The sequence below is a fragment of the Bolinopsis microptera genome, chromosome 4 (genome assembly GCF_026151205.1).
Source record: "Bolinopsis microptera isolate Bmic1 chromosome 4, MBARI_Bmic_1.0, whole genome shotgun sequence".
Classification (NCBI taxonomy): domain Eukaryota; kingdom Metazoa; phylum Ctenophora; class Tentaculata; order Lobata; family Bolinopsidae; genus Bolinopsis; species Bolinopsis microptera.
The window spans coordinates 11,396,455-11,418,562 of NC_087075.1; the positions used below are offsets into that span (position 1 = coordinate 11,396,455).

Below are 22,108 nucleotides of genomic sequence, written 5' to 3' on the forward strand. Positions count from 1 at the left end.
ATTTCTTTGAAGTTAAGTACAAATAACAAAGTAGCGAAGCACTGCTTTATTCTCGACTCGAAATATTATTAGCCGGAGGCAAGTGCATGCTACGAAGTAGCGCGCGCCGGGTTAAGCCATTATTATTAACAATTGAATGGAAGATTTAATTAGCGCGAGCGAACCGCGAACGTTATGAACTTGCTGTTTAGTCGCAATCATCTTTAATATAATAACATATATAGCCGGCCCGGTGCGGTAAGTTTTAATAAATTTACTGCAGGTATAGTACTAGTAGGCTTAAATACATTGATTGACATTACCTGGGGACCTCAGGCTATTATGTTCATAACATCCGCCGAATAGAGATTCGGCGGAATGACAGGCTGAGCGCGGCCCAGTAATGATTGACAATGCCAATCCTTCACACATGTCACAGCTCGGAGCGGCCCATCGGGCTCAATAGTCAATAGTGCAAGATTGATAGTATTGCTGATATATGATCGCTACAATTTGTAGTATGGTTGCTTGATTGACGATGTCAACCCATTGAGATCGTTGCTTTGCGAAGAATGCACTAGTTCGAAAAGAATGCTAGTTCGCGCGGCGCGTCGAAGCGGCGAAGTCATCCAATATGCAGTTGCTAAAAATATTATTTGATGCGCGGCACAGCCTAGTCACAACAAGAAGTGTTACCTGTGACTTGTAGCCCGATGCACTACTGGGCCGCGCCACGCATTTTCTCGCAACCGTAGATCGGCGAGATGCACCACTGGGCCTCGCCGAGCTGGGAAGGATTGACACCGTGAATCAACTTGACGGATGTTACTCGTCTAAATTTCTTCGAAGTAGCGCGCGCCGCTTTCTTCTCGAAATTGCCCGACGGCAAGTGCTACGAAGTAGCACGCGCCGGGCCAGACCATTAACAATGGTCAATGAATCAACCTGTGACCTGGGGACCTCAGGCTATCATGTTCATAAACATAATAAAGAATAGAGATTCGGCGGAATGACACAGTAGGCCTGGCCTCAAACTGATTTCGAATGAGACATATTTGCGATTACTCAGCATTTGCTCTAACCAGAGGCCTTTCGCTTGCAGTAGCGCGCGCCTGCCGAAGGAGTATATTCTACTTGTGAAACAAGCGCGTCATGCAGTACGCGTATACACATGGCTATGTGATACTCATATCAGCATGAATTTTATTTCTTGACGAGTTATGAGCAAATAACCATTTTTGTCAGACGCGCGCACGTGAAAGGCTTGTAAAACGATATTCCAGCTGTTTATGCTTTAGGATTGGAGTCAGTTTTGGTTTTAAAGTAATTGTGAAGATAGTATAAAGATTTAAGTACAGATTTGTGCACTTTAACTTTAAGCATTTACCATAAAAATCAAAATTAGCATTTTGTTTTGTGGCAGGCAGGTAAGTTAGAAGAGTTGCTGCGAGAAGGACAGGAGATTCAGAGAAGAATGGGAAAGGGGAAACATGAACATGGCCATGTTGAGAGAGTCTTCACTCGACTTATGATGAAAGGTAAAGTCAGTGCAGCAATGAGGTGGATTGGCGAAAATGCCACCGGGATTCTTGAACCCACTCCAGATGTGATAAAAGTACTGAAAGAGAAGCATCCCAAGGCATCACCTGCATCAAAGGGAAGCTGTCTGAGTGGACCAGTGAGGAGAGTAGAGCCGGTTATCTTTGACAGTATTGACGGGGAATCGATAAGACAAGCAGCAAAGAGAGAGCAAAGAGAGTACAGGGTACAGGGTGCTGCAGGGCCTTCAGGAATGGATGCGGATGCGTGGAAGAGACTACTGTGTTCTAAACAGTTTGGTAAGAAGTGTGAGGATCTATGCAATGCTATAGCAGGGATAGCAAGGAAACTATGTGTCAGGAATCTGGATCCAACGATGTTGACCTCATTGACAGCATGTCGACTTGTTCCCCTGGATAAAAAGCCTGGCGTCAGGCCTGTTGGCATTGGTGAAGTCTTACGAAGGATAATAGGGAAGACAGTGATGACCCTCCTACAGAAGGATCTGGTTGGTGCCACTGCTCCTATTCAAGTGTGTGCTGGTCTTCAGCGAGGAGTGGAAGCAGCTGTTCATGCTGCGAGGGACTGCTTTGAAGATCCTGAAACTGAAGCCATCATCTTAGTGGATGCAGAGAATGCATTCAACTTGCTGAACCGAGAGGCAGCTCTTAACAACATGTATATTGTATGTCCAGAAGTTGCTACCTACATTATGAACACCTACAGAATGCCTGCTAGACTGTTTATTGCAGGAGAAGATGAACATCTTTTTAGTGAAGAAGGGACAACACAAGGTGATCCACCTGCTATGGGATTTTATGCATGTGGTACAATACCATTGATTGGTGCAGGAAACATTGAGAGAAAAGTGACTCAGATCTGGTATGCTGATGACTCTGCTGCTGGGGGAAAACTGGAAGAAATTAGGAAATGGTGGGATAACCTCTGCATTAAAGGACCACTTTTTGGTTACAACCCTAAATCTTCCAAGACATGGGTGATAGTCAAGCCTGAGCACGAATTGAAGGCAAGAAACTTGTTCCCAGATGTCAATGTGACAAGTATTGGTCGACGATATCTGGGCAGCTTTATCGGAACTGATGAAGGAAAAGGGGCTTTCATCGAGGAAAAAGTTCAAGAATGGTGTCATGATCTTAAACAATTAAGTGATATAGCATCACCAAGATATGGAGGATTGGGTATACCAGTTATGATGGACATGGCAGACCGAGAGTACAAATTCTCATGTAGAGCCACAAAACCCCTTAAAGAAGCTATTCTCAAGCAGGTAGACAACTACACAGAGGACTGGAGAGTAAGCAAAGGAGTGAAAACTGAGATAACAACTGAACGAAATCTCTTCTATCGACAAAAACAAGCGGAAATACGCCAGGAGCTCGAGTCAACACCACTGGCAAAGTTGATGTTCCAACTAGCTGCTGAGAAAGGGGCAAGTGCTTGGTTAACAGCACTACCTTTAAAAGAGTATGGATATCTGATGAACAAACAACAGTTCTCAGACGCATTAGCTCTCAGGTACAACCTGAACTTAAAGGACAGCCCTAAGACATGTACGTGTGGCCAAAAGTTCTCAGCAAACCATGCGCTCATCTGCAAACTCGGTGGATATGTGTCACTGCGGCACAATTCGCTGAGAGACACCTTTGCTGAACTAATGAGAACTGTGAAATGCAAGGATGTGCAGACTGAGCCAGTTCTTCTTCCAGCTGATGGTCTGAAGTTGCCTAAGGGAACAGTACTTGGAGACCAAGCTAGGCTGAACATCTCTGCAAGATCGATTTGGAATGCTTCAGAGAGGGCATATTTTGATGTAAGGGTATTTCATGCCCCAGCCCCCTCCAATGCAAGCAAATCGATCCCGGCAATGTACCAGTCCCATGAAAATGAGAAAAAGCGATGTTACAACGCAAGGGTTCTTGAAGTGGAGAAAGGAAGCTTCACACCTTTAGTGTTCTCGACTTCTGGTGGAATGGGTAGTGAAGCTGAAAGACTGGTAAAAAAGCTGGCCAGTAAGATGGAGTACCACACTGGCCAGAGGTACTCGGATGCTGTAGGTTACATCAGAAAGCGCCTTCGCTTTGAAATCCTAAGAACAACAGTGATTTCTCTCCGTGGAGACAGAGGTGCGAGAAAAAACATTGTCAATATAAACAGTCTAGATCTTAACTTGGAGCCACAAGGCCAAGGGTAATTTTTGAGTGTTTAGGGAATTTTTATATTCTTAAAGGTTTGATTTTATATAGGGTCATTGCTATATTATGTGTATATTGTTTGAATAATTTTATAAAAAAAAAAAATTAGCATTTTTACAAATGTACACAGAACGGTCCAAATCAAATCGCCACAAAATAGTATAATTGCATAGTATAATTGCATAGCATAGCATCAATGATTAATGAAAATAAACAAATTAACATTTCTCACATATCATGTATCATACTACTTATATATATAATGACTAAATGAATTTTCGAATAAAAAATTTCAATCGCTTGTACTTGTATTTTAATCATTAATAATATTCTTTATATATCATTGAGCATAAGCAGTGATACAACGTATCTCGGGATGATCCGTAGAGTCTCGACTAGTTTCGGCTTACCGCCATCAACAGGATCGCCGATCGATGAATCATCTCAAATTTGCAGATGCTACCAAGTGGGAAAGGCTATCGTTCGCACTGGTTCATATCTTCTTGCCAATCATGTTGCAAAAACCGTCAAGCAAGTCAAAAGCAAGAGACCATGTAACATATCTCACCAAGCGTTTGGTTAAATGGAAAAATGGAGAACTTGACGATCTAATGATGGAGTGCAGGAGTATTCAGAAAGCCTTGGTGCAGCAACAAAAAATCAGCGAGGAATCCAGGAAGAAGAGTTTCTGCCGACTAATGCTTCTTGGGAAAATTAAACAAGCCACCAAATTTGTCGACAGTTCCAATGACACCTCAGGAGTTCACAGCCTAACAGCAAACATTAAACAGGTCCTTGGGGACAAACACCCTCCAGCTGTTAAAGCAGATCCAGTTGTTCTGCACCCTCACATTACTCCTCCACCTCAGGAAGTGATATTTGAGAGGATTGACGCAGAGACTGTCAAGAGGGCTTGTTTATATTTGGATGGATCAGGCGGCCCAACACTAACGGACTCAGATTTGTGGAAGCATATCATCTGCAGCAAATCATTTGGCAAAGCATCAGTGACACTTGCTGAGTCTATAGCAATTGTTGCAAGGCGCCTTTGTAGAGAAGATATCCATCATAGCTGTCTGAAAGAGTTCACTGCATGCAGATTAATCCCTCTTGATAAAGGCCAGGATAAGAACGGGAAACCTGGTGTAAGACCAATTGGAATCGGCGAGATATTGCGCAGAATCATTGGAAAAGCAGTTATAATGTCTTTCAAAACTGATATACAATATGCTGCTGGCCCACTGCAGACCTGTGCAGGGCTCAAATCAGGAATAGAGGCTTCCATTCATGCAATGAGACAGATCTGGGAAGACAGTGACACTGAAGCAATACTACAGGTTGACGCTGATAATGCGTTCAATCGTCTTAATAGAGAAGCAGCCCTTCACAATGTTCATGAGATCTGTCCTCCGCTCTATCAGTATCTAAAGAACCACTACCAAAAGCCAGCAGACCTGATCATTAATACTACTGAGGACCACTACCAACTTAAGTCTGAGGAAGGTTCAACTCAGGGAGATGTAGCAGCAATGGCATTCTATGCGTTAGGGATCAAGCCTCTAGTAGATGACCTAGCCACAGCCTCCAAGCCCAGTGTTTGCAAACAGTCTTGGTATGCAGACGACAGTAGTGCTGGTGGAAAGATTGAAGGTATTAAGATATGGTGGGATACGCTGTTGGAGCAAGGGCCAAAGTATGGATATTACCCAAAAGCCAGTAAGACCGTCCTGATTGTGAAGAATAGCGAAGACCTAGATCTTGCGCAGAAAGTTTTCTCAGGCACTGGTATTAAAATTGAGTCTGAAGGAGAACGCCATTTGGGTGCAGCAATTGGCAGCGAAGCTTTTAAGAACAAATATGTCTCAGATAAAGTTCATAAATGGTGTCAGGACATCAAGCTGTTGTCATCAATTGCTGTTGAGGAGCCCCAAGCTGCTTTGACTGCATATAATAAGGGAATTTGTCACCGGTGGACGTTCATTCAGAGGACCATCCCGGGTATAAGTCACTTGTTTCAACCATTGGAGGATTGCATCAGAACAGATTTTATTCCAGCAATCTTGGGTAAGAACGTATCAGACTTGGACCGCTCCATATTTGCATTGCCAGTCAGACATGGTGGCCTAGGTATCTCCAACCCAGTTGAAAACTGCAATAGAGAATTCACAGCCTCAGTCACCATCACAAAAGACCTCACAGACCTGATTATCAACCAGCAAAACACCCTTGAACATTACAATATGTCAATTCAAAATGACACTATAAAAAGTCTCAAGGCAATCAAGGAGAAACACTTATTTACGGTTAGCAAATCAATAGAGGACAGTGTAAGAGATCCCAACCTAAAGAGATCTCTCCAGTTCATCAAAGAGAAAGGTTCAGGATGTTGGCTTACTGCACTTCCATTGAAGAGATTTGGCTACTCCCTTAACAAGATTGAGTTCCGTGATGCTCTGTACTTGCGTTATGGTTGGGAGATCCCTAACACCCCATTTCACTGTGCTTGTGGAGAGAGAAATAATGTGAATCACACACTTATATGTAAGAAAGGTGGCTATGTTTCTATGAGACACAACAACATCCGCGATCTAAATGCAGAGCTTCAGCGTGAAGTATGCAGGGATGTAGTGACTGAGCCAGCATTGATACCCCTTGATAATGAAGAAATTGTTGGTACCAATGCTGATAGAGCTGCACCTGATATATCCTCACGAGGTCTCTGGAGCACATTTGAACGAACATTCTTTGATGTCTGTGTTACCCACCCCAACTCACCCACATATTACAAAAAAGATATGGAACAGATCTATAAAGCTCATGAAATGAGGAAAATGAAAAAGTACAACAACAGAATCATCCAGGTGGAAAAAGGCACCTTTACCCCACTTATATACTCAACAAATGGCGGATGGGGTCCACAAGCCACAAGATACCACAAGAGACTCGCTGAAAAACTATCCCAGAAGAGAGGAGAAGACTATGCGGCTATTATGTGTTACATGCGCACCAGGATTAGATTCTCAATCCTCAGGAGCACCCTGATAGCGGTCAGGGGTGAGAGAGGGAGACGGCAATCGTATACATTGCCAGTCAGTGTAACTTCGTTTAACTTGATACCTGCCACCATGGACTATGAATGTTTCTAGACACTATCATATCCTTTTGATATTGAGATATTGGTATCTCAGATCACGTGTACATCGTTCCTTTTTTATGACACAGTAATTTATTGACACTCACAGCTATAATTTTAATCATTGAATCAGTATTTTTATCTGTGCTCTGCCTAATGCATCACATGAATCAGTTTTTTAATCTATTAACTTATTACACATTTGTGCTCTGCTTTAGCATCACTTGACTATTTAAAAAAATTGTTTGTCCAGGCCATGACCTTATAGTCAGCCAATTGGCCATTGCTATATTATGTGTATATTGTCTTATCATCTCAAATTATTTGTTATATAGTAGTGTTGAAAGTATTAAAACTTGGGAGGATTGCGGCTAATTAACACCCTTGCTGGACAATCTCTACTTTCCTTAACGTCAGCGAAAGCTTTATCAATAATATTCTTTTACACTCTTGATATAACAACAAATATACTTAGCTTATATAATACTCATTTTGAATTGTTTCGTGTTTATTTTTTAATGTTATTCTGTATTTTAGCCAGGTTTTCTGTATTGGAATTAATTGTATTGAAATCGACTAGCTAAATCTCTTAACACTTTCTATGCACATGCAGTTTTGTTGTGGATAATCGTATCGTCATGCAGTTTTCCACTTCTGTGAGAAACTATTTCGGAAGTATCAGAGTAGAGATTGGAAGGGTGAAGAATAATATCATCATTACAATAATTGTAATGATCTGGAGTGGGCGGAACTGGACCGTTGTTTTCTTGTAAATTTGTTGTTTTCTTGTTGAGTTTGAATTCATTTTCCGTTCCAGCAGAGCCTCCTTTTGATTTCTTTTTTGTTATACAAAATCCAGCTAGCACCAGCAAAATACACGTCAACACTGCCACACCTGATCCGATCCAAACTCGAAGGCTGACAGGTTTTGCTGAAATGGCTATGATTCAATAGTACTAGACATGTATGAATTTGATGGCACTATGACTCTATGATTAAACGGGTGCCTAAAATCAACCATATATAATTATAGCTAGAATATAATGAGCCCAATAGAATAATCAACGAAAAGTTGAAAGTGTTTTATTAAACTATAAAAATCATTCTCACCGATAACCTCAATTCTTCAAAATTTACCAAATTTCATTTTACGATTCCCATATCTATATCGCTGTGATCTATCAGGAGAGAGAGCCCACACATATTGCCAGGTAGAAGGTGTCAAAATATATCCTTATTGAACTTTATTTGGACAGACATTAATTCAAATTACTTCTGACAAGGTAGGCGAAGTGCTGTGATCGTTTGTTGCACTCTTGCTGAGAATAGAAGTATTTCATACAAGAAAGAGAAAATGTTAAAATGATACTCACTGTTCATTGTAATGGTTGTTGCACTTTCAAGGTTAGTTCCGGCAGCAAGGCCAGTGTAAGTAACAATACACTTATAGACCCTTGCATCGTTGGTAGAGGAGATGGTGATGGGGAGGGTACTAGACACCGTAGAGCTGTCTTCGGCAACCACATTTGCATCAGCTGTTTCAGTAGCAGCTGACTCTCCTAGCAGCCATGTGAAAGTTGGAGTAGTAATATCTGCATGGGACTCTGCAACACAAACCAGGTTGATGTTATCTTCAGAGTTGCCTCTAGTTGGGGTGACCAGAGGTGTGGATATGGAGAACACGGTCAGGGTAGATGATGTTGGACTGAACTCCAGTTCACTCTTTCTACATGTGAAGGTGTCCCCTTTGCTTGCTGCATCAATTGTTATCACATACTCAGCTTTTGTCTTTCCTCCTTCGAGTTTAGTTGACGATGCAGCAAGATCTTGGGAGCCATTGTGGAATCTAAGTTCAAGTTGACTTGGGGAGGTAACTTGGCAGCTAAGTGTGACCATCACTCCCGCTCCGTAGGTGCTGTAAAGGGCAGCAGGGCTTACCATCTCTATCAGGTTCAAGTTCACATTAGAGAAGACACCTTCAGGTACTGTCAATGTTCCTTCGGCAAATGCAAAGGTACATTTGTATTCGCCACTAGAGTCTGAACTTGCTAGGTAAAGGATGTGAATATAGTCATTGCTTTCTTCATAACTGTACTGTGAGGTTCCTATTACGCCATCTGGACCTCTCCATGTAATGCCAGACTGAGCATCGCTGGCATCAAGGGTGCAACTCAACTTTAATCCTGCGTTAGTATAACTATAGATATTGGCATCTGTTGGGGTCTTGGTGACAATTCTTACAACTAGTGTTCCTTCAGAATGGTAATTCTCAGTATCAGATACAACAAACATGCACCGATAACTTCCAGCATTTTCTATTGTGATACCGGCCGTTTTTATTGTTAGTGTTGTCTTGAAGAGGCCGTTGGTGATGGAAGACTCGGTTTCTACGTCATATGGGTCGGTGTAAGCAATTGGTGTACTGTCAGTATCAACGTAATTCTTGTACCTGAAGAGAGAGAATCGTTTTAGTCATAACATTGAATGACATTATATGATGATTATGCTGATTGGAACCAATAAGTAAACCATCCTGCTTGAATTATTGGACATCTCTTTTAAGAACATGCAACACAGTGATTGGAAAATCAAATATTTGCATACCAAGCAGTAGAGGTAGGTACCGCACCATCAGAACCCACACCCAGGGAGCACTCCATCGTGACGGCAGCCCCGATTGAGTAGTATTTGGTATTCAGTCTGGCGTTCAGGCCTGAAAATAACAGCTTGAGAAACTAAATTTAAACATTTAAATTATTGATCAAAATGTGAGTGCGCTACACAGGGTATTAAGCCGTGTAATGTTTGTTAATTAGGTATATAAAGACGTTTTTGAGTTTCTGAGTCAAGAAGAATGATATCCTTCCAATGTATTAAAAAAATCAACCAAGTTATCTTATCAAACCAACCTCTGAACTTTAGGACTGTTTTTGCAGTAAGTTCCGCTTTAGGGTTGGTGAATGAGTACTTGCAAACAATTACTTTGCTGGCATCAGAGTAGGTTCGTCCCAATATGGTGAGCTCATCAGACCTGAATTATCAGGTTTATAACCTTCAACAAAGCTGAATTAGTATTACTGTACTCGTCAACGGTACCTACACGAACAATCTAACAGATCGCTGCTAAGGAAGTAAGGATAAAATGTTGTACCTTTCATTTGTTCCGGTATTCAAAGTTCCTGGAGTAATGGTTATTCCATCATCAGAGTCCAAAACAATTGAACCAGCTACAGTCCAGGATACAGATGGGTCGTCTGTTCCCTTGTAGTTACAAGTTATGGTGTGCGAGGCCTCGCTGGAGACTTCCTCTGCGGCCAAAGCGTCGACAGCTACAATGTAAGCGTGAATTTTAGGAAAAAAGTTAATAAAAGTAAACATGCAGTTAAGGATTTTGATTGAATTTACTTGTTTTAGCTCGCGACCTAAAACACTGAGAATGAGACTTCTTCAAACAATGATGATATAAATTAACATTATTTATATCAACTTACATCGAACCCTGAAGTTAGTGGTGGATTTGATGTCATCACCAGTTCCTGAGAAGGAGTAAGCACACTTGAGCGCTCCTCCACTGGATTTTATGATCAGGTTCAATGTTAAAACAGATTCCCACTTCTTGCTTCCAGTAACGTAACTTCCCTGAAGTATGTGAAATCATAATAGCATGATTAAAAATGTATTATATGCAACCATGTAACTTCTCAGTTCTCTCGCTATCCACGGAAATAAAAGGGATAAGACATGATTAAACTTATACCGTAAAAGACCTTAACAGAAAGTTTAATACAGAGTAGAACTTATTTCTAACCTCAGTAATAGTATATCCAGCAGGCAGAGCTAAATCGTTATAAGTCCACGTGACACCACCCACACCACTGTCTCCATGATATTCACAAGTGAATGTTTGGGATCCCCCGAGAGCAGTGACAGCTGTATACTCGTCCAGCGGCTTGGATAGCTCTGAGATGGTTTTAACATTTAATTTCGTGTATTTTGGTTGTCTGGATAGAGTGGAGAGGGGGTACAATATTTATTGGTTAAAGATACTTCGCCACTTTGTCGTATGTAATCCATATTCCATAATATGCTCTCTTGTGTTATTCCGATATTATATACCATGTCAATGTATTGATTGTATTGAATGATTTGTTTATTGCTTAAACAAGAAGGCTTACCTCGGATGTAGAGAGTTGCAGTTGTGCTTTCTCTAGTAAGGGTCGCATCTCGATAGCGTACACAGCCTCGCATTGTAAACACCCGCATTGTCCATGGTGGCACTGAAAAGTTGTACATTCAAATTCAAATTTCAGAGAAACGCCCTGATGATAACACAGGCCATGGTGTTCCTAATTCCTTACTATTTATTATGATGTTGTCACATGCACATGATATAAGCTACTATACTGTGGTGAATTAGAAGATTTTTGTTCTTCTGAGTCAATAGGAGAATTTAAGACATCCACGATGCACCAGACAAATTACACAATTTATTACTTATAACTCTGTTCCATGAAATTAACTTAAATGTGACGGTTAAACTCACGATGAGAATGTCAAAGTGGATGTTCCAGGGTTAGCGTTATCAAAGTTGATGAGGGACACGTCCATAGCAGTGCTGGTTCCATCCACAACCTTGTACCAGCTGAGACTGGTAGTGGCACTATCTGGGTTCTTAACCGTACAGGACAGTTCAGCGTCCTCCCCAACAAGATGGGAAACATCAGAAGGGTTTATAGTTATACCAATATCTGTGGGAAAGGAAACTGTTACGGATCAATCCATATAACCAACTGAACGCATATAACGAGTATTTACTGAATCAGAAGAGGCTAACAGAGCGATTGGAGATCAAGTTGGTGGGAGAACCAATGAAATCTTCAAAGAGGATAAGTTGACATTTTCAAAAATAATTAGTATCATCTTGCATTATATAGTTTTAACATAGCAGAAGAAGCAAAATCCCAACCATAAACAGCAATAGTAGCAGTGGCACTCTCAACAGTGGTTCCTCCAAAGTCGGCTGTGCACTTATACACTCCACTATCGGCCTCTGCTGCAGTGGCGATTGTAAGGGTGCTCGTCGTTTTCGGGGCAGTGTAGGTATCTATATCACCAGACACGAGAGATGTATCTTTTGTCCTGATTGGATTTAAAGTAAGCTTTTGTGTAATATTGACTTTGGTTGAAAACAAATTGGGACGAGCTAAAGAACTGATTGTCACAGGCGAGGAGCATGAAATAAACGAATCGGGTAAAAGGCATTATATTATAGTTATTGTGGATAAAACTCTATACATAATCACAGAGAATGCCTGGAATATCTTACCATGTGATGGTAGCTTGTACGTCTCCAACAACCAAGCAACTGATTTCAAGTTGAGATCCTAGATTAACATTGGTATCAGCTGGGTCAGTTTCAAATCCTCTCACTGTAACATCAATTGTTCCAGTCAGGATTACTGCATTAGAACCGTCACTGTGGGAGTATGTGGCAGTGCAGATATAAGCTCCTGTATCAGCTAGTGCCAGGCTGGAGAAGGATAGAACGCTGGTGTAGGAAGAGTCGGAGGTGGAGGTCGTAACTCCGGACGTTATCTGAAGGGTGAGGAGGGGGTAAGGGGGGTGAGGATAATAAGTGTGTAGCCCATTTTGGTCTGTACTCTGTACAAGGGACATTGGGGTAACATGTTCATTTTTAGCAATTAGTCTCTTCCTGTTGATCATCAATCCCTATTGCATAGCTTTTTAAACCATTAATTAAAGTAAAAATAAAAAGTGTACTAACGTCGGCGCCTCCGTCTAATTTCCAGGTTACTGCTTGTGTTACGAAAGTATCATCCAGATCCATCGCACAGGACAGTTGAGCACTTGCTGCCGCCAACAGGATTTGGGCGGAGTCAGGTGTCACGACGAGACCTAGAAAAGTGTAAATTTAGATAACTATAACATTCAGGGATATCACCATCACGTGGTAACATGTATTTACTGAAAATATCGTGCATCATAGACGAATCAAGTGTTTCAAGCAATTACGGCAATTATCGAATGACATTGCAGATAAAATAATATTTTCTACGGTAAAATAGTTACCTAATATAGCCAGGGCTAGTTCTGCAGATTGGTCATCTAAAATGGGGTCTGCGTAATCCACTCGGCAAGAGTAGTCTGTATCAGCAGAATCAAAGTTGAGAATGCTCAGATCAGATGTCGACTGTTTTGTTTCGCCATCAGCTTCAAAGCTGGTGGCCAAGGTCGTGGCAATAGTATAAGCAGAGTCATCACTCACCAAAGCAGTTCCAGAATCACCTTTAAACCATAGGATACCATCTCCAACATCGTGTGCTAGAACAGCACATGAGACAACACCGCTGTCACCGGACTTGATCGAGGGTGTGGGGGCAGAAATTGTCACTTCTGAAATATGCATAATCCATTTAACACCACTATTACTGTAAAATACGAATGGTATTCAAGCTCGTTAAGTTATCAATATCAGATTCACAGAGATAAACTACTCACGTCTACAAGAAGTAGACCACTATGTGACTATGACTATAAAAGATGAACGGTATTCAAGTTCGTAAATTAATCAACATTAGATTTTTTTAATTTTATTTCAAAATTCAAATAAACTTTACATCAATGTATTACAGTTATATTTAGAAAAGACCACAATATCTCCTGTGAAGCAAAAACATGGAAAAAGAGAGCTAGAAAAATATTCATGAGACTCAACACTACCAGACTCAGCTGGAGTGAGAAACATTATGTAAACATCATAGTAAAATTTATTTCGGCTGAACTAAAACACGGTGGTAAAACCATAATTACATTGGTGCCGACCCTACATAAATCATTAATCAATAATCAAGAGAACAAATTAAAATGTATACGATACCTTCTTGCTACTACTCCACAGACTTACATGACATAACAACAGAAAAACATAATTATATATTATAATATACCAATCTATCTAACCACTCCATGGACCTTAACGTACCGCGTGACGCTCTTGTTTCATAGAAGAAAAAACGGCGCGTTCTACTGCAGGTGCGAGTATAACATTTATAAAGTAAAATATATAATATTCCATGCTGGGCCGTCTAATCACAGAGTTGTAACTTGAACATTTTTTATTTGATATTATGTTATCTTACATGTTATCTGACTACAAAAACCATGTATATAGTACTACTCACGTCTACAAGAAGCAGGGAAGTTGTTGGTTGAACTGGAGCAGACTATGGTTTGTGTACCGGCGTTACCGTAGGTGTAATCAGTATTACAAGTCATGTCTACATTACCTCCCTCCGCTACACGAGATCGGGATCTGTACTGGCTACGAATTTCATCGTGGGCACGGTACAGACAGCTGAAAGCAGGAGTTGAGTAAAGCAAATGAATAACTTAAGTTAAAGGACCAGTTAACTGAAAAAAAAGTTATCCTCATATTTTGACAGATTGTGACAAATAGCAAACTGAGCAACGAGTCGAAATTCCTAAATCTCTAACTGCTCTCTAACGCGTGTAATTAGCGTTTGTATTATTTTGGCGATGACGTCATAAAGTCCCTTGCGCGCACAGAGCAGCTCGTGAGACTGTATTTTACAGGTAAAAATGGACATAATACAATGTTTCTCCCCCAAATAACTCGAAAAGTAAGTGTTTTAGGGTACATGTTGCTTCATAAGTTGTACATAAACATGGCCATTCTGCACAATTTGCACTCATTCAAAAATCTGTTTGGCCTTCATAGCCCAATTTACGAGATACCCATATTTTTGCATGATTTCTGGAACCGGAAATCAGTTTTTCGCCAATAACTGAAAAAGTAAGCACTTTAAGGCATCTGTTTCTTCGTAAGTCATATATTAATATGCTAATTGCGGTTCTTTTGCACCCTGTCTAAAGACTCTATCACGATCCTATCGAAAATGGGCTCAGCACCACGCCCAAAATGGTTTTTGGCGAATTTCTCGAAAAGTAAGGATTTTAGGCCATGTGTTGCTCAATAACTCCTATATAAACTTGCATATGCGGCTTCGTTTAAGCCTATTTTGAAGTCTCCACGACCTTCAGAAGCAAAGGGTCGGTTACGTTATTGGGTCAATATCGGCGTGGTCAATATGTCTCCAACCGAAAATCCTTTATTCATACTTTTGGGAAGGTCTTTGCAAAATTTCGTGAGTATACGAAAATTTGCAGGTTCAATTCCATAAATGTCCATAAATGACTGGACTACACAAGTTTAGAGTTAACTTTAGAGAAACTCATAAATCATTATTATCTAAAATTAAGCTGTCAGTGTCCATGATCAACCTATGGCTACAATGTTTTACGTGAAAATTGAAATGTAAAAATCAGGAGTAATATAAAAAGTGTATTTTTAGATTAAAGTGCTATCTCATAGTTTAAGAATTGTATAGATTAACGTTTGTCGTTTAGCCATCTAAGAATCGATCGTGCCGTAATATATATGGCCAACGAATAATAGGGTCTTGGAAATTCTATAGTTGTTGAGTGGGTCGATTGACTGAACACGTTTGCACTAATTGGTATTTAATTTTATGATCATACAAGTAGGACGATAACTAGGTAAGTCAAATTCAAAACACTCCGCACACTGTACACTCCAATCAGTATTTAGTAGATCGGGTATTTTTCGGTTCCCACGGCACCGTTCTGATAGGAGCTACTTCTACTAATGGTCCCATGGGAACGGCCGTAAAATAGCCAGACTTCTTGTCTCCTGTACTGTCTGGCACGTGTGGATTAAAGTAAGAGATTTCGCTATGCTAAAAATATAATTGCTCTCGGAACTATGTCTTTTACAGCGAACCATTCGACTGCTCGCATTCTTCCGAACAACTGTAATATTATATTACAGAGTTACACTCTGATCAGCTATATTTAATATATAGCACATTATTTTGTGTATTAGTTTCATGTGCTGGGGAAAAATAATCGGTACAGTCTCCCTTCGTTTGTAATGAAGCAATGAAAACAATCCAAAATTATCACATATGACATAACTTGTAATAGCAGAAACTTTCTAACCGTACATTCACCCGCCACTGTTCAAGAACTTATGTCACTGTTTAAAATCCTGACGTGAGCACTGTACATCCAATCAGCTATTCATATAGTTAGGGTGATAGCCAAAACTATAAGGATTTTGTAGAACTAGGGAAATAGTCATAACTCTAAAATTTGAGTGAGTTACACGTGTTTTATTGACGATGATAAACATTTGTGCATTGTATTACGCTATGCAAGAGCGCACTGAGGGACTTTATGACGTCACGCGGCCACAGCTTATTATTGCAATAACACGCGTTACACGTACGCTAGAGAGTTAGTTCTTTCGGCGATACGATTCTTTACCAGTTTGTCACAGCTGATTTAAATCTTAGCCAAATTGGAGACTACAAATTTTTCAGTTAACTGGTCCTTTAAGTTAGTGGTTAGGGAACAATTCTTAGTAAAAACGTGGTGCTTAGGCCGAAAATAATTTCAATTAAATGTATCATTATATTATAATAATCATGTTCCAGACGATTGAACTACAGTGATATATGAATTGTAGTCACTCCGATACTAAATCATAAATTTCCTTATTGTATTATTTATTATTATTATTTTTTCGAGTAGAATGTAAAAAAACGTGAATGAAGATAATACATATGAAAAACTTAAAACTGTTAACATACCGATACAATCATCAACACCATCTGAGCCAATGTCCAAAGTACCTAATCCTGCACCACAGGCTGTACATTCTATTGCTTCATCAGCACTGTACGTGTCAAGAGCGCACGAAGCACAAACTTGAGCATTTTCATCTGCCGTGTTAGCGTATGTTCCTGCTGTGCACGTGGTACAGGTTTCGTCAGAGTTCTGTATCTGGCCACTTCCACAGTTCGACTGTACAACGTCTTCAGTATCAACATTTTCAAAATCTGCCGGGTCAAAGTTACGCTTCTTACGGCTGTGTGTTATCTGAAAAGCAATAGAGTATCGTCAGATGTGTATCTATCATACCAGTATGAGATTGAAACATAAAGAAATCATATTAGTTCTAGATCTAGATAGGCAGTAGGCACCTATATAAAATTTGTAAAATTTGGTGGCAACAATTTGTATAATGTATCATGTTACATTTTATATTTAATAAAACAAATATATAATCACAACATACCGAGGAGCTGTTAGGGATCAGTAAATGAAGACCGAGAGGATATGATCTAAGATAATCAGCCGCTGTCTCCAGGATCTGTCTTTGCTCTGTTAAATTCTTCATTGCTCTCGATGCTACAGTGACTGATAAAACAGTACCATTCTCAGAAGCGTTGCATGAAATGTTGCTGACCATGCAGTTTTCAGTCTGAACACAAATGAGGCTTTCTCTAATGAAGGAGAGGACATTTTTCTTGGGATCAGGTAAAGAGCATCCGGTGAAGTCTGGCCCGTACCTCAATCTCAGCTTGATCGGCTTCGGGGAAACATCTGAAAGTTTTAGATTCAGTCCTGATGTTACCAAAAATATGTGCGCTATCTTAATAAAACAAATATTTTAATAAAACAAATATTTATTTTTACGGCACAATCAAACAATATCAATAATAAATAAATCAGGGGAGGTTTGAAGAGGTTTCAAGTGCCGAAGGCCACTGCTTATCTTTAGGATTTGAGAGTGACCTGTGCTTGAAACCCCCTCAACCATCCACTACGTCAATATACTAATTACAGTATACAAATATAGAAAAATATAATAATCTTAAATTACTTATTGGTTTAGTTTGGTGACAAAGGAGAGCCCAGTTGAGTTTTAGTTTAGCTTTAGGTTTTGAATCACAGTTTAAAAGGTTAGCCATGTTTCATGGCAGAGAGAGATATCATGTGTGCATAGCCGTACCGGATGTAGAGTTTGAGATATAATATAGATTAGTTACCATGTATTAGGGTCATCTCGATTTTGGAGGGATAGCAAGTGCTTTTTAAGGTTAGATTTAATAACACCTGACGAAGCTGATAAGTCTGAATTCTTGGAAGAACCCGGGATTATCAACCCATCTACATTAGCATCACATATTTCGAATACATAGGGGCTGAGGTCATTCCAAATTTTCGTAGAGGTGTACAAAAAGTTCTGTTGGGAGATATCTAACCTCAGTAATGGGACAATCAGACGAAGTTTTTCATTTCTAGGACAGAACTTGAAAAGATCTTTAATCGACTGGGGGACATCAAATTTAAGAATTTTGAATAATTCCATAAATGTATGGTACATGTGCAGATTCTCCAGGTTCATAATTTTCTGCTCGGTGAATAGCGGTTTAGTGTGTTCAAGACAGTAGTTCTTGCTAGCCATATGTTCGTTATAAGTTCTTGAACGTGCACAGGTTAAATAGTATTCTTTATGATCAAAATTGGGAATGTTACCAAATAGCAGTCTTATACATCGTTTTTGAATTGCAAAGATTTTATTCAGCTTATGTTTAGGGATCCCACCCCAGCAACTTATACAATAGCTAAGATGTGACATAAAAAGAACATTGTATAGTTTCAAATATTCAGATTTGGGAATGAATTTGCAAATTCTCTTAATCGATACAATACTGGAGTTCAGCTTTAAAGATAAATGATTAAGATGTGGTTCCCGGCTTAGCTGTTCGTCTATTATCACCCCAAGAAACTTTGTACATTGAACTTTTTCTAGCTTTTTGCCATCTATTAAAATCGTTAGATTCCTGTTAAAGGGCCGTGTTCTGGCACAGGTCTGTGTTGCTCTTGACAAACCTGGCTGAAAATGCATATAACAACTTTTCCCTGCATTTATATGTAACTTGTTAGACTCCATATAGTTACTGACTTGTTTCATTACATGATTAGCTTTTTCAAAAGCTTCCTGTGCTGAACTACCTATCACAAAAATATTTGTATCATCAGCAAACAGGACGAATTCAGCCAAGCTTGAGGAGCTCACAATATCATTTATATAAATCAGAAATAGTAGAGGTCATAACACTGACCCCTGGGGTACACCATACTCAACTGAACACTTGTCCGACTTTTCAGTTTGAAAATAAGTTACTTGGCTACGGTTTGTTAGATAGCTAGCAAGAGTTTTTAGTGCAATACCTCTTACTCCATAGTGTTCAAGTTTATGCAGGAGTTTATCGTGCTCAATTGTGTCAAATGCTTTACTTAGATCAATAAATATTCCAATTACATGATTTTTCTGTTCAATCTCATTAAATATTTTATTGACAGAATAGTTTACGGCATGAGATGTTGAGTGTTGTTTTCTAAAACCAAATTGTCGATCATAAATCACGTTCATAGCACTGAGGTAATTATATAACCTATTATAGATTATTTTTTCAAGTATTTTTCCAAATATCGGTAACGTAGAAACAGGTCGATAGTTATCAAGGCATCGTGAGTCTCCTTTTTTATAAATTGGTGTAATAGAGCCCGTTTTAAGCTTGTTTGGAAAGACCCCATTGTCCAAGAACCAATTAAAGAATCTAGAGATATGACCAGACAGATAATTTACACTCTTTTTTAAGACTTTAACAGAGATATCACTTGCCTTCCCATTTTCAAGGCTACCAATGATTTTACTTATCTCTTCCTCGTCACAGGGGCTGAGAAAAAAAGAGTTCACTATTCTTTCTCTGCCCTTGAGGTATTGTTTAAACTTCGTCTTAATAAAATTGCCATCAGTTACCGTACGAGATGGTACAGAAGATTGAACTTTTGAATTAAGATTACGAGCAATAGACGAGAAGTAGATGTTAAATCCGTTAGCAATCTCACGGCGTTCAGTTACAATTCGACCATCAATTAAGAATGATGCTTTTATATCTTTTTTAGATTTACCCCTGAGTTCGTTAATCAATTCCCAGGTTTTTTTAATATTTCCTTTAGCAAGTTCAAATTTTTTTCCATAGTGGGCTTTTTTCGCAGATTTTATAGCTTTGTTTAGGATAGAACGATACTCCTTATACTTAAGATATAAAGTTTCCTCACCTAATGGGTTGATTTTGGTACACGAAGCCTTCCATCGCTTGTAGTGAAAGCCTTTAGTAAACACAGATTTAATTAACGCAGAAGTGATCCATGGATTCATCAATCTATTGCGAATCTTGATTCTGATAACAGCTTACACAGCTTGATAGGCAAAGTTATTTCACTGCGATCATTGATTTGCAATGTCAAATTGGTCATGTTATTTAAAACTTACAAGCACATCTAATGTGAGGAGGAGATGCTCTATCACGATGATAATGATTCCAGTACCACTCTCTGCTTCTTGTATTGTAGGAGCACCTAGGTATCACGTAATTTTTTAGTAATCATCATTATTATCAATTTGTTTTACCACCTCCTAATATTAAGTTTATCTAAATCTATCGACCAAAAACACCAGTATTTCTAGATTGACTAGAGCTATAATAAGATAACGTGAATAGTTAATAGGTAATTAGCTTATGCAGTGAGTTGAAATAACCTAGCAACTAGTATAAGAGTTAAAAAAATACATAATATTTAAATCAACCTGCATCGGATCCACAAAAATAATTGAATTTGGTAATATAAATAACACAAATAATTCTACCTCATTTCCCTAAAGCGTTTATCAAGAAGAAAGAAGCCCCTGTCCTCATGACAGTGTGCCCTGACAACCACCTCACCATCATCCTGCCAGACAGACAAGTTTCCTGCTGTCACGTGGTGTCCAAGTGTGGGGTGTGAAGCTATGGGATCTGGGAGTTCCACACAACTTCCGTAGTCGTCCAGTTGTGCGGCAGCCTGGCCCTAAAATTTAAATATTTCAATACTGGTGAGACGACTAGAGCTGAGGCAACCTGGTACAGAAATTAAAATGTTTGAGGCAGATCATTAGAAATAGCGGGTAATGGCGGGTTTTTGTTAGTGTAAGCTAAACTTGTTCCACCTCCCCGCAATTAATATTGTCTCTTTAACTGTGACCGTGGGTTCATGTTCAGCATTTAACTGCAAGGCGGCACTCAAAAGGCGGCACTCAAAAGGCGGCACTCAAACACAAAATAGACGTTACGTACCATGAACCATATTATCAAGAATTTCCAATTCGCCATCAATATTAACTATTTAATGTGACTGGCAGCCAAAGAGAAAACACAAATAAATTGTAAACCTTAGGAAGTAAAAAAGAAAATAAAAACTCTCTCCTGGTGCTTTTTTCCTTCAATCACTATCAAGTGACTACATCTCAATACTCATTCACTTCTGCCTGGAGCTCTGGCTACTCACATTAATGTTTCAAGTTAGTTACATGCTTTTTTCCCTTTGGGTTATTCCCTTCGACTCACTAATCCTTGTGGCCAAATTTCACAAGAGTTTGGTTCCAAAAAAAAATTTTACCCTTCTGAGCAAGAACAGTGGTCCAAACTTGGAGCAGGATGTTGATCTATTGGGCAACTATGGACATGAATTCCTTGCTCACTCTTGTATGTTCCGTAGCACAGGACTTTACAAGATCCGTGATGAAGATCATCCCAACTCCATATCTTACCAGGAGGACAAGCACATTCCCTTCCTTCACTCAATGACTGATATCCTAATGGACAAGGAGAGCACCAGAGTGAACCTATCTGACTTGAAGATCCTCTAGCACAGTCGAGACAAATGGTACCGTTCCAATATTTACCTTCAGAGCAAATGCATTTTTCGGAGCCGGCTTCTGAGGATGTTCCTACAGGGCACATGGAGCAAGTGGTCATGTTTTGGTTTTTGAAGGTGCCAGGTATGCAGGAACAACTGTCAGATCCAACATGTGAGTTGAGAATGGTGAGCAAGGGGCACAATCAGACATTTGGGAGTCTTTGTAAGTGTTCTCTTGGCATATATTAACAAGATCCGCTGTCTTTATCTTTCCAGTTCCATTCAGAACCCGAAGGACAGCTGCATGCTGTTCCGTTATTCAATGCTTCTGAGCCAGTTGGACATTCTTGATATTGGAGGGATCCATCTGAGCTAACTAATCCTTGAGGGCATCTTTCACACGCTGTTAAGTTCCAAAATTTACCTTCTGAGCAAGAACTGTGGTCCAAAACTTGGAGCTGATGTTGATCTATTGGGCAAAATTAAGACATGTAAATCCCATTTGCTCATTTTGTTATGTTCCGTTGCACAGGACTTTACAAGATCCGTGATGAAGATAATCCAACTCCATATATACCAGGGAGGGACA

General features: G+C 39.6%; 2 protein-coding genes across 2 annotated transcripts in view; both read right to left on the reverse strand.

Moving 5' to 3' along the window:
- Positions 1–7,207, reverse strand: part of LOC134814448 (something about silencing protein 10-like) — a 114,473-nt gene extending 107,266 nt beyond the window's left edge. The window contains exon 1 of the mRNA XM_063822569.1: positions 7,179–7,207. The gene's annotated coding sequence lies outside the window, so the exon portion shown is untranslated. The remainder of the gene's footprint in view (positions 1–7,178) is intronic.
- A 174-nt stretch (positions 7,208–7,381) lies between these two features.
- LOC134813803 (uncharacterized) lies at positions 7,382–11,112 on the reverse strand. Its single transcript, XM_063821683.1, has 8 exons — positions 11,040–11,112; positions 10,673–10,824; positions 10,356–10,503; positions 10,016–10,193; positions 9,774–9,895; positions 9,469–9,577; positions 8,238–9,313; positions 7,382–7,795 (listed from the first exon to the last, which is right to left on the reverse strand). Exons 1-8 carry the CDS (start codon positions 11,110–11,112, stop codon positions 7,464–7,466), a joined length of 2,190 nt encoding a protein of 729 aa, XP_063677753.1. The 3' UTR covers positions 7,382–7,463.
- Positions 11,113–22,108: the final 10,996 nt, after the last annotated feature.